The sequence below is a fragment of the Borostomias antarcticus genome (assembly GCF_949987555.1).
Source record: "Borostomias antarcticus genome assembly, chromosome: 3".
NCBI lineage: Eukaryota > Metazoa > Chordata > Actinopteri > Stomiiformes > Stomiidae > Borostomias > Borostomias antarcticus.
In genome coordinates this window covers 35,707,338-35,720,624 of record NC_140236.1, presented here as the reverse complement: position 1 = coordinate 35,720,624, position 13,287 = coordinate 35,707,338, and the positions used below count along the sequence as shown (strand labels likewise).

Here is a 13,287-nt window from a genome sequence, read left to right as displayed (position 1 = left end):
ATGTACATCTGGTAATAACCATGCTCATGTACATCTGGTAATAACCATGCTCATATACATCTGGTAATAACCATGCTTATGTACTGTACCAGGTGTCAAAGCGTTTACAACACACGATAGTGATCGTAGCCAAATGATAATTTTCTTGATAGAAATCCCAAAATACGTCAATGTAATACTGCAGGATTTCAATCCATGACTATACTGTAGTCTATAGCAGGAAGCTTGTTGGTGGTAGACAGTAGTCTACAGCAGGAAGTAGACAGCAGGTCTATTTTAGTGTACAAGTGGAGCTGTGTTCTGCCGCAGAGCTGGCCTCATGTTACCAAACACCTATTCACCCAGTAGGTCACCACCTCAGCCAGAAAAAACATGCGCATCATCAATCTGTCATCCAATCCCCAGAGCCTCTTGAGCCCTAAACCATATCTCTTAGTGGCACGTTTAAGACACACTAAACATCCGATTCACCTCTCACCCCATGGATAATCACTAAGATATTTGAATACATGTTTAGTTGAAACTTTTTAAATGACAATAAATAATTCTTGAGATTTGTTTTACTCATGATACCTCCAGTGGGAATCGTTACATAGTGTTGCTTTACTAAAAGTTTGAGTTTATGTTTTTTGTCCCTTCCAGGACACCTTCCAGGACTACCAGGAGATGTTTGTGCAGTTTGGCTACGTGGTGCTCTTCTCCTCTGCGTTCCCATTGGCTGCCATGTGCGCCCTCATCAACAACATCATCGAGATCCGTAGCGACGCCTTTAAGCTGTGCACTGGTCTTCAGAGGCCGTTTGGACAGAGAGTGGAGAGCATCGGCCAGTGGCAGGTCAGCTTCATGTTATGTTATGTTATGTTATTTTTATTTATAATGTGCCCCCCAACCAACTGTTACATCAGCTTCATTCACCATTGTTCTTTTCCATCGGTCAACATCTGTGTGCAGGGGTGAAAATTAACTTTTTGGCTCACGGTGAGTCACCTGCCAAGGGGACTGGAGATGAAAAAATCTACCGGCCAAGTATATATATTTTTCAGATAGCCTTCTGAAATCTAGTCGCCAATTGGACATTTTACCTGCATTTGGCCGGTGGCAGGTGTTAATTTTCAGCCCTGTCTGTGTGTATACAGCACCATTCACCTGTCAGTACTGATTAATGATCTAATTATCTTACAATTACCGAAGTAGTAATACTGTAAATACAATATATGTAATTAAGTGTGGGCTTTTAAGTGTTGTGAGCTGGGTGGTTATAAGCATGGCTCTGCTGTGTGTGTGTCCCTGTTGTGTGTGTGTGTGTGTGTGTGTGTGTGTGTCTCTGCAGACAGCCATGGAGGCTATGGGGCTGATCGCCATCATAGTGAACTGTTATCTGATTGGCCAGTGTGGCCAGCTGCAGCGCCTCTTTCCCTGGCTCAGCCCTGAGATGGCCATCATCTCCATCGTCATCCTCGAGGTACAGTAAGAAAACACACACACACACACACACACACACACTGGGGTCAATATCTCAATATCTGTCTCACTCAAAGAAAGGTGAGGACTTGAGTGAAATCGATAGATTAGAACAACTGAAATGGCCTAATGTTCAGTTCACCAGTCAAACAGTACATTTTGGGGATCACCTCATAAGGCATTAATCACATCAGCTCCATCCAAAAGATATCATTCCTAAGTGTACGAAGACGTGTGGTAGTGTCACTCGCCTTGTTATGTCAAACTCGTCATTCATGTTGTTGTTATTAGTTCACATACAGCTGACATTATGGTAACTCTTCTTCTCAAATATCGTGTTCTGAGAGTGAGTGTAGAGGCTGAAATCTTTGTCAGTGATATGCTGTCCCAGGGGGGACTGGGTGAATATTTCATGCCGGGAGTCATGAGCCGAGCCGACGCGGTGAGATGGAACACTTTCAGTTTCATTTTGTTGACGGGGGGGGGGCAGGCCATTCACCGCGTGCCAGGCCAGTTGGCGCGCCCTAACCCTAACCCTAACCCTACACTTGACCCTAACCCTAACCTTAACCCTAAACTCTACGGTGTTCTTGCTAAACTGGGTTGCGAAAAGTAATCTCGCCGCCAGGCCACCGGGAAAACTCCCGATGCTCCCGATGGCCAGTCCGCCCCTGTGCTGACCTCTGTAGAGGCGTTACTGTAAGCGTTCATCGCACACATACTGTAACCAAGTGGGTTCTGAGGCCTGGGTCCTTCCTGTGTATTTCTTCTGGCGTTGGCATGTATGTGGTGACAATTGCCGGGCCTGTAGCCACGGCCGACTCCTGTACGTACGGTACAGCTGTGGTAAATGTCATGTGTTACATGAGCTGTTGCCATCTCTGGCATTTGGTAACACAGCCAGCCGGAGACGGCTTCACTGTCAGCAGGGGATCGTTGTGGTTTCTGGTCCTTAATGACCTGCTTCTATGTATTAAATTGCACTCTGTCTTACATGATTAGATTTCCCGAGATGAGGCCCATTCTCTTATTACTGCTGAAAAGACAAGCTTGGTTGGACTTTGATTTTAACGTTTAAGCAGAATTCTCTTTTGATCTAAGCTAAGGACAACAGGTCAGGACAAGATAGGATGTTTCATGAAAAGAAATATTGGACCACCCTTTGATTGTCCAATCATCTTGTGTCTATACGTCATTATCTAAATGTTATATCTAACTGTGATGTTCAGCATAGCTTCAGTGGACTGCAGTTAACTCGGGAGGAAGTGTTATTTGATGTTTTGTCAATAAAACACCATGTCTTGTAACAGCAAAGCCTGCCTGTTCCATTTTCAATTTCCTTAAACTTCAACACGATCAACATACAGCATAAACACACTCTGTATTCACACTAAAACCTTAGAAGAGAAGCTCTTAGAAGAGGCCAGAGATTTGTCTTTGGTTTTTTTTTACTAGCTACCGTGAAGTATCAAGTGTTCCTGGAGAGACCTTAGAAGAAGCAGTCCTGTGCTTTACTTAATCAATAAACCACGAGAGGCCGTGTGTTATAGTGATTTTATAACAGCTAGGGGGCGTTGTTAGGCACGACGCGAAGCGGAGCTGTTATAAAATCACTATAACACACAGCCTCGAGTGGTTTATTGCTTTTATACAACGGTTACTACAGCTATTAGTGTAAAATAAACACAGCAATTTACATAGCAATGTAAAATATTAACATTTATTCAAAACGTAGCATCATTCCCTCAATTCCGCCGAGCAAAATAGTTCCCCTAACAAAAGGGTTGCCAAGCAACAACAACAACTACAATGCATTGGATCAAATGGGAGGCGCATTAATACTGAAAATGGAATGATATGCGGTCCCAGGTGTGTTACAAAGTATTTTAACACGGCTTCCAGCCAATCAGAATCAAGAACCAGAACTAACCGTTGTATAATGTGTGTCTCTGCATGCTGCTCCTTTCCTCAACCTCTGTCCATCTCTGTCCGTCTGCAGCATTTCGCCATACTTCTGAAGTACATCATCCATGTGGCCATACCCGACATCCCCAGCTGGGTGGGAGAGGAGATGGCCAAGCTGGAGTACCAGCGCAGGGAGGCCTTCAAGGTAAACCGTCAAGGGACGAGGGGCTACCTAGTCTCAACGCCACACCCGTGAGAGTTCTTTCGTTGCTACGCTACGTAAGCTAGGCTAACTACGTCACCGCATGCTGCAGATCTCTCTATGGGTCTGGAACACTTCATGCAAAAAACCTGGTGCTCAAATCCTGGCTATTCATTGGCTTCGCAGGAATCCCTGCTAAACCAATCAGTAGTGACTTTTGCCATCAGGCGCTCCCACCTATAGATAAGCCCCGCCCATCTAACCTGGGCTAGTGTCTCATTTGCTGCTACGACCTGTCACTCTTAAAATTTTAAACCGTCGATACGTCCTCAGAACGTAATATTTGAGTCTGGAGAGAGACTAGGGGCGACCCTCTGTCACCGCCATTAGGGGCGACCCTCTGTCACCGCCATAAGGTGTAGCGGCGTCGTCGTCGAGCTGCGACTTGTTTATCCAGAGAAACAGATGGGTAATTCTGATCCGACGTTTTCCTCTCTGTCGCCCCCCCCCCTCCCCCCCCCCCACAGAAGCACGAGCGCCAGGCGCAGCAGCACTACCAGCAGCTGCAGCGGAGGAAGAGGGAGGAGGAAGACCGGCAGCGGCAGGCCGAGCACCAGGCCCGCAGGGAGAGGGAGAGGGACGACGGCAAGGGGGAGTCCGCCGGAGACCACCACCACGACAAGAACCACGGGGGGAAGTCCCGCTCCGGCGGAGGAGGGGGGGGCGGGGGCGGCGGCTCCGACAAGCCCAAGAGGCCCAGCTCTCTCCTGGCCAACAACAACGTGATGAAGCTGAAGCAGATCATCCCGCTGCAGAGCAAGTTCTCCTCGGGCACGGCGCGCTCCCCTCAGTCGCCCACCGGAAGCGAGCCCAAACTCCCGGGGTTCCTCAGCTTCAAGTTTCTCAAGTCGCCCGAGAACAAGAAGGAGGCGGCCGCCGCCGCGGCGACCAATGCGACGGCGGCGGCGGCCGGCTCTCAGGAGCGGTCCCAGTCGCCCAGCAAAGCCTTCAACCCCGGGAAACTCTTTAACTTTGGGAAGTCAGAGGGGGGCGCCTGCGTGAACGGGGCCCAGCCCCCCAAACCTGGGGAGGGCTCACAGGCGGGGTCCGACAAACAGCCCACCAAGTCTGACCTGAACGGGGTGCCGGACGAGTTCCCCTCGCCTGGAGGAGAGGGGTCTGAGAACGGACACTCGACAGACTCGGACCCTACAGGACCTAAAGCCTAGTCCGGCAGCGAGAGAACGAACTCCTGTGAGACCATAACAAGATGATATCTAAAGGAAACGGGAGGTTTACTGTGAGGAGCGGCCATGCTGCCATGGGTCCCAGAAACCCGACCTGGGAGGAGAGGAGAAGAAGGACTGATCAAATGTGTGCCTCTGCTTGGTGCTGAGAGACATAAAGGCTTTCTGGAAGACATAACTCCCCCTAACATGGCCCCATACATGCAATGCTGCGCACATACACACACACACACACACACACACATTACACCCCCCCCCCCCCCCCCCCCACACACACACACACACACACACACACACACACATACACATTACACCCCCCCCCCCACACACACACACACACTGCAATACATAGAAATGCATGAGCTGCGTTTCTGATACTTTTCAAGCCTTTAAAAAAATGAGAGCTGTTTCTTGATTTATTCTAGTCTGAAAATTGTAAGCATCTTGGTGGCTTTGCCACTGGAACATAACAGCTTGGGTTCGAAAAAAATACATTGGCGTGAGAGAATCAGAGATTTTCATCAAATTCAAAACGTCTTTCTCAGTCACCACAAAATGGTCGTCCGATAGACCAGACTCATTTTAACCGTGAAGGATTCCTGGCCTCGTGGCTTTTTTATCAAACGTTTGGTGTAGCTGAGCAATATCAATCAGTGTTTTGAATATCAATTGTGATGCAAACGTAGTAAGGTCATTATCATCCCCACCCTCGTTACGTGCGTCCTTGAGATGCCACAGTCTTCATTTTCAAAGCAAATACCAACACCAGAGCTTTGTAAATTAACCTTCCATTAAAACAGCAATATCAGATCCGTATGACAGCGGTCCGGGATGTTCCGACGTAGATAAACGCAAACGTTTGAGCAAGACGAGGTTTTGCGCGACAGCAAGAAAGCAAGAGGGAGAGACATACGTGGAGATGGAGGAGAGATCAGTGAGTCAGACGGAGAGCAGTGATACGTCATGTCGAGGCGAATGCTACACTAGTAATACAGTATGTGTTTGTGCTATGGAGAGTCTGGGTGTTGTAGCCCATGTGCCATTCTTTCTCCATTCAAGCCCGCAGAGAGCTTTTAGAACAAGGTGTCCGGTTCTCCGTTCACAGACAGAGCTCTAAGTAGACTAATGAGTCGAGGTGAGAGAGAACATTTGCACTAAACCCTGACGCCCTGCCGTGACAGAGCAGCCTGCCTCATAACATATGCAAAAGCTGGGTTTCTTTTTTTAATCACACCACAGTAGGTGCTGTTCATCTATGTTCTTCATAATGGTTGTAAAGCAATGCTGACATTGAGTTAAGAGCTGATCTTTATAGTTATTTGTGTGTATTTATTTTGTCTTTAAATTTGTTTTTTTATGTTTGGAATGTTTGTTTTTCATTAAATCACGTTTCTTAATTTACCAAAGCAGCTTCTATCTAACCACTCTCTCCGATTTCCACTGAGACTGAGATCATAGTTTCATTTCTGTTGAGATCTCACATCCACTGGGTTTGTTCATCTGTTTGTAGTTCTATAGTACGGCCAGAGGGTGGCGCCAGAGTGCGCCAAGTACCAGGCTTCTTCACCATGGTTCTTTATAATGGGGACTAGCACCTACTGTACATGTACAAGGTTAAGTTGTAGGAATCGTTTGTAGCCAGATTAAACCAATGCTTAATCGATCTAGTCTCCCTAATGGGCTTCAAGGTGGGAGTGACATCACCAATAACTACACAACACTACAGAGAGACTCAGTAGTCAGAGACATGAACTATGCATCTCTACCCCTCACCCTCCCTTTGCAATAATAAATTGAGCGCGTGTCTTGGTGGCCCCCTGCCGCAGGTCCCAGCTTTCCTGCGTCCCCCGGTCTGCGTCCCCCCGTCTGCATCCCCCCGTCTGCGTCCCCCCGTCTGCGTCCCCCCGCCTGCGTGCCCCCTCTGCGTCCCCCCGTCTGTGTCCACCGTCTGCGTCCCCCCGTCTGCGTCCCCCTGTCCGCGTCCCCCCCGTCTGCGTCCCCCCATCTGCGTCTCCCCGTCTGCGCCCCCCCATCTGCGTCCCCCCGTCTGCGCCCCCCCGTCTGCGTCCCCCCGTCTGCGTCCCCCCGTCTGCGTCCCCTCCGTCCAGCTCACAGCGTCTGCAGCCCGCCTCCCCCTCAGCTCTCCATATGGATGTGGAGAACACTCGACCTCTCCTCTCCTAATCTGGGCTGAGTCACACAAACACGGGTCCCTCGCGTGTCTCAATAGGATCTAATCTCCAGAGGCTCCCCTGACACCCCATTAAGCTCTGGCAGGCTCTAACTCATCAGTCTCCTTCATCATCACGGATCCGAATTAGCCAGCTCCAGGAAGAGGACGATGGTGATGTGGACCATTGTCCGTACACCCAGTGAGCATTTGGGCTGTTACAAACATCTACAGTATGAGCATCTTCCATTTGCATGGATCAGCTGGCTACAACATGTGATGATAGTTCATTGTAGTGCATCTCATTCCTAAGCTTTTGCAAAGAGGAAATGACCTTGACACACAGCAATGGCAAGAGGAAGTATTGCTATACAGGACTGTACTGTATGTATGCGTTGAGAGAACAGTATGTGTGTGTGCAGTCACCAGGTCTTCCTCCCTCCGATTCGTTCAGTCAAATATGATCTGCAGAAGGATGAGCTGTGCACTTGAACATACTAATGCCAAATGAATAGGACAGTTAACAGACATCCGCAACTTCAGTGTGTCAAATATCTCTCATGATTAATTCATCCTAGTAAAGCAGATGGATGATGTTGGTCATCGTTGGTAATAGGTCACTGTATTGAGAGAGGCAGCTGTTATCATGCTTCATGTTCCGAGGCCTCCCTATATGCACACACACGTACAGTATGATTACAGTATAGCAGTATCAATGTACCAATACATGTTTGGAAGCAAAATCAAGGTTTTGGGAGGAATTCCAGGGAATGTTGGACTAAATGAAATTCACTCATCTTGTGTGAAACTGGAGTATAATGTTTTTTTGTGGGTGGGGGGGGTAAGTGTAGTGTTATCCACGATCTGATGAATGGATGTGTAGAAGTGAGACACGCACCTACAGTTATAGAAACCTTACCCTAACCTCTTAACTAAAATCAAACTTCATGAACGCCTCACTAACTGAAAAAGACATCATACGCTCTTCCAATGTACCATTGTACAACAAAAAAAAGAAAAATATGATATAGGGAAATGGGACTATTTATTTCTTTTAATTTATTTTGTCATATTTTTGTAAGATCTGAAAAATAGATAATAAAACAATTTGAAATTGAAAAAATGTATTATTGTCTTACACATTCGATACTGTCAAGAGTCTGTAAATGAAGCCCTTGGACTACTTGGTGTAGTTTTTAGCTGCTCAGGCCTACTCCAGATACGCATGCATTTTGAGTACTATCCCTTTAACAAAGTACTGAGTAGTGTCTTGAATGTTGAAACTACTGCAGTAGTGGTGTAAGTTACACACACACAGACATGAAAACATGAAATAGTCTTAGAGGTTCAAGTACATTTTATTGAAATCACAACAGAAGCTAATTTTCCATCACATTTTTTTTTTTAGGTGGGGGGGTTGCAAAGCTGAAAAGGACTAGTTTGACTTAATACACATGATAAGACTGTATTAGGGCTTTGGGTATGGAACAGTCTACACTAGCAGAAGCATACCACAGCTTAATGCCTCCGACCCAGACAGACTGGCGTGCAGGTAGGAAGGTCACTCAACAGACTGCAGCATCTACAGGTGAAAGGAACGAGGCTCACTGACACTATGGGGCAGTGTAAACAATAACAAAGGGCTGAATTCAGTGTATTGTGCAGTCAAACGCCAATACAATCTCAAGCTCTGGAACAAGGCAAGATGGCAGCTGCACCTTGCATGCTATTTGTGCATCCCATGGCAGGTGTTCTCTCATACAGTACATCGCTATCTCCACACACACACACAGCTCCCTGGCCAGAAAACACAGACATGCAGGGCAAGATAACATCCAGCGCTGGGCTTTAGTGCTTTGTCTCCATTTCACACAAGGGTGTCTAAGATATCCATGTACATTTTTAAACTTTAGAAAAGGCAAATACAATGTCGTAGGAGAAATATTAAGCCACAGTATCTTGCACTGTCACTGGCTATTTACAGAGGTCTTCCAGAATACATTCGCCCCAGTACTGACATGTACATGCTGTTCATTGCTACCTGTGCTATTACTGCTAAGGCTAGTTGTGCAGGTAAGTTCAAATCTTTACATGGACATACCTTTACCAATTTGCTAAGTGTAGAACTTTAGTAGAACAGCACCTAACTAATGACAACTAATGAACAATTTAGCTCGCCATTCCAAAAGCTATTTTTTCCCCCCAGGATTGTTTGCTAATAAGAGACGCAGACCTTTAAAGTGAGCTGTTAGGTCTCTTGTTGGCCAGTAGGGGGCACATGAAAAAAACATTACAGTAAAACCAGGATAATGTTTAACCACACACACACCCACACACACACACACACACACTTTCAATCAGAATGTAAGATATGCTGATAAAACAATGTTTCCAATGGGGAATTTTGAGGAGTTTCTCCCATGTTGTGGCAGGCCACATTTCACAGTGCATTATTGGGTCAGTTGAAGCACACGGTGTGTGTGTGTGTGTGTGTGTGTGTGTGTGTGTGAAGCCATGTTTCGGCTCTCCCATGTGTTTAAGTCTGGGCAGTGATGTTGAGAAGAGGCCGGTGTCCCTGGCAGGAAGCTTGTCGCCAAACGTAACAGAAAGTTAACAAAAAAAACATTTTCATTGTCCCCATATCAGGGTATACTTTCGCAGGTTGCCTTTTTCTGAATACTGCACATGCAAGTGCTGCCTTTAACTGAATGTCTTGTAAGTGGTGTGTATTCCATCTTCGCAGTCGTGACTGTTGCCTTCCTGTCCACTTAGGGTCGACTTGGTGCACTGACACTGTCAGTCAATCAATCACTCAACCACGCACAGCGCGCACGCGCCCACACGAGCACAAACACACACGCACCCCACACACACACACGCACACACACGCGCTTACGAGTCCTCGTTCATCTCTTGGCTATCTGTTCTGGCAATTTTCCTGGGGGGTGCTGGGCTCCCACCCTCTCCTTGCTCCTGTTCCCTTTTCTTGGCAGCATTCTGCAAAACAAAACAAGGAAGGTAAGACATGACTGTTCCTCCCAGACGCAGAACACTCCAATAAGCACACCGACGTACACTGTGTTTTGCTGAATGTTAAGTCAAGTTGGATTTATATAGCACCCTTCATGATACCTACGGCCCCTCCGACCACCACCAACATTCATTCATTCACACGGTGCATGTCTTTATGATGGTGGGGGAAGCCGGAGTACCCGGAGGGAACCCACGCAGGCACGGGGAGAACATGCAAACTCCACACAGAAAGGACCTGGAACGACCGGGATTTGAACCCAGGACCTTCTTGCTGTGAGGCGACAGTGCTAACCCACAATGAATGTGGAATTTGTTTGCATTTTATGTGCGTAGGGCTGCAAGTTTCGAACCACTACCTGGTCTTCCCCAAGGCTACTCACCTTCTTGTCGCACTGTTGGTGAAGGTAACGCAGAAGGATGTTGGTCTTCTCTGTAACAATAACTGTGAAGATAAAGAACATAAACAAGCAATAATGTACTTGTAGAAAAGGTAGTTAAGGATGTGCACAGAGTCAAACTAACCCGCTTAATAAACAGGTTCAGGAACAATTGGGATGGTCCATTACAGTGGCGTAACAAATCAGCACCGAGCCCTATAGTAGGCTAATACTGTAGGTTGAAACACCATAATGAGCAGTTGTTCACCTTTCCACAGATGAAAAAATGTAGATAAAAACCTCCTCCAAAACCTCCTCCAAACACATGAAAATATAACAGTGACAGCGTACCAAAACATATAGCCTAGGCCCAGGCTACTTTTATGATGACGGCGCCGCTCTTAACAGTGTAATAAAGCATATCCTCCTTATGGTGAAGGCGCACCTCCAAATATAGATGAAAACAATGCTGAGTCTGACGGCACCAACACATGAATAGTTTGTAGCCTAAACATTATTTGTCCATGGTTGGGTTGGACTCAGCAGGCCTAAATTAATTAAATGGGGCCCGTGGAAAGAAGAAATGCATAGCATACACACAATTGGTTGTGTTGGCCTCAGTAAATGAATGAAATAGGACGGGCCCTAAATCCGGAATAGCATACGCACAATTAGTTGCGTAGGGCTCAGTAAATGAATGAAATGGAGCGGGCCCTACATCATTGCGGGCCCCAATGCCGCTGCATTACCTGGTTATGCTAGTTATGCCACTGGTCCATTATAATGCTTTATGTACTTCTTTATGACCTACTACTACTCACTCTGCTCTGATGGGTACTCGCGTGTAGGGAGATACACAGAGGGTCTTCGGTTCTGTAAAGAGAGATTCAAACAGGTTCACATTGGGCAATACCGATGGTCAGGAAAATACATAATTGATTTATTATACTCACCGATGCTTTACACACAGAGTCTGCATGGAACCTGCTGAAGTTGCTTTTATTGTAAACAGGGAGACCTTTCAAGAAATCCGCCTGTGAGGAGGACAGACAAGTGATCATAGAAAACAAGTCCCCATCACAATGACAGGGCCACCAATAGTTTGTCAAAGACTAACGTAGCCTAACCGTTTTAGACATCTAACATTGCAACATTTGCCCAGTAACAAAAGACAAGCAGATGTCTGTCTGCAAAACACACGAGTAATGTACCCTTGAAAATAATTGGAGTATAGCTCCCTAGATTGGTAAATAATTGGAGTATAGCTCCCTAGATTGGTAAATAATTGGAGTATATCTCCCTAGATTGGTAAATAATTGGAGTATAGCTCCCTAGATTGGTAAATAATTGCAGTATAGCTCCCTAGATTGGTAAATAATTGGAGTATAGCTCCTTAGATTGGTAAATAATTGGAGTATAGCTCCCTAGATTGGTAAATAATTGGAGTATACCTCCCTAGATTGGTAAATAATTGGAGTATAGCTCCCTAGATTGGTAAATAATTGGAGTATAGCTCCCTAGATTGGTAAATAATTGGAGTATAGCTACCTAGATTGGTCTCACCCTGATTACGAGGGCGTTCCCTGGTCAAGCAGCCCAGCAGAGAGACAGCTAGCATGCTAACCGCTAGCTAACGTTAGCTATGACTCAACTGCTAGTAGGCAGACTACGAAAACTGGGATTAAAACCTTCTATGCTAGGTTGAAAGTTACTACATCAATGCTTCACATCTGCTCAAACGTTCATACCACTGAAAAGATTATATTAAGCAACAAGGTAGCTGTACAATTTCCATTCTCTCTTGTTCTAGGCAACGGTTCCAGGACATAGACGGAGCCCCCCAGTACATAGACGGAGCCCCCCAGTACATAGACGGAGCCCCCCAGTACATAGACGGAGCCCCCGGCCCTAGCTAGCCTAGCGTTGGTGAAGCTAATGTTTCACGTTACCTTGTCCATGATGCTGCGAAGATGTTCTGTGATTAAATGCCTTTACTATTAGTTTATAACCAGTCTTCAAGGTGATAATCGGGTAGCCAGTGTGACTGTCTACGCCTGGTCGAGATGAAAGAGTAGGCTAGCTAGCTAGTTATATTAGCTTATCTTAGCTAGCAAGCTAGCTCCTGTCATCTAACGTGACCAATGACTACCAGGGAAACCATCCACATTGACGAGCTAACAGACACTTGTCTTCACGCTGCCTCCGTTTAGGAGCATCATCTACCCAGTCAATATAACTTTACTGCAGGTAAAGCTGTGTTAGAGAATACCAGACATCAGAATAAGTTAGTGCTAAGCTAGCTGGTCCCAGGTCAGTACAGCCCACGTTAGCTTTGCACTGCTGCTGCATTTGACAGCCCCACCCCTGAGCCTGGCATTGGCTATCAACTACCCACGTGGTCGGAACAACACCCATTCAGTCGGTTTGGGGTCGTTTTGACACCTAGTGCACTAATCACTGCAAGGTGTTACCAAGTTTTGTTACTTGTTTTGTAATTTTGATATGTGTGCACGTAGCCCTGTATGCCTACTCTGCTTCCTGTGCACCAGCATCTCCCGGGACAGCTGTACATCAGTTCCCTCTCCAAAAAAAAGCACAGCAGAGGATGTAGGCTACTTCCTGAGGTTGCTGATGAAATTTAACATGGCAAAGACAATGATGGTAGGCCTACTCTTCTACACCTCCATCATTGAGTCCATCCTCACCTCCTCCATCACCGTCTGGTTCTCAGGCGCAACAGACAAAGACAAGGGCAGACTGCAGCGCATCATCCACTCCTCTGAGAGGGTGATCTGCTGTACACTGCCATCCCTACAGGACCTGAACACCTCCAGGACCTTAGAACAGGACAGAAAGATTGTGGCTGACCGATCCCATCCCGGTTGCTGTCTC

General features: G+C 46.6%; 2 protein-coding genes across 2 annotated transcripts in view; one reads left to right on the top strand and one right to left on the bottom strand.

Moving 5' to 3' along the window:
- ano8b (anoctamin 8b) overlaps window positions 1–4,797 on the top strand; it is a gene marked incomplete at both ends in the record, with an annotated part of 32,660 nt that extends 27,863 nt beyond the window's left edge. The window contains 4 exons of the mRNA XM_084436168.1: window positions 643–834; window positions 1,331–1,462; window positions 3,461–3,571; window positions 4,096–4,797. Of these exons, the coding sequence (XP_084292294.1) occupies window positions 643–834; window positions 1,331–1,462; window positions 3,461–3,571; window positions 4,096–4,797 (1,137 nt within the window). The remainder of the gene's footprint in view (window positions 1–642; window positions 835–1,330; window positions 1,463–3,460; window positions 3,572–4,095) is intronic.
- Window positions 4,798–8,403: 3,606 nt separating this feature from the next.
- Window positions 8,404–12,488, bottom strand: dda1 (DET1 and DDB1 associated 1). The gene is made up of 5 exons (XM_084462018.1): window positions 12,345–12,488; window positions 11,349–11,429; window positions 11,217–11,268; window positions 10,399–10,460; window positions 8,404–9,982 (listed from the first exon to the last, which is right to left on the bottom strand). Exons 1-5 carry the CDS (start codon window positions 12,351–12,353, stop codon window positions 9,878–9,880), a joined length of 309 nt encoding a protein of 102 aa, XP_084318144.1. The 5' UTR covers window positions 12,354–12,488; the 3' UTR covers window positions 8,404–9,877.
- Between the last annotated feature and the right edge of the window lie 799 nt (window positions 12,489–13,287).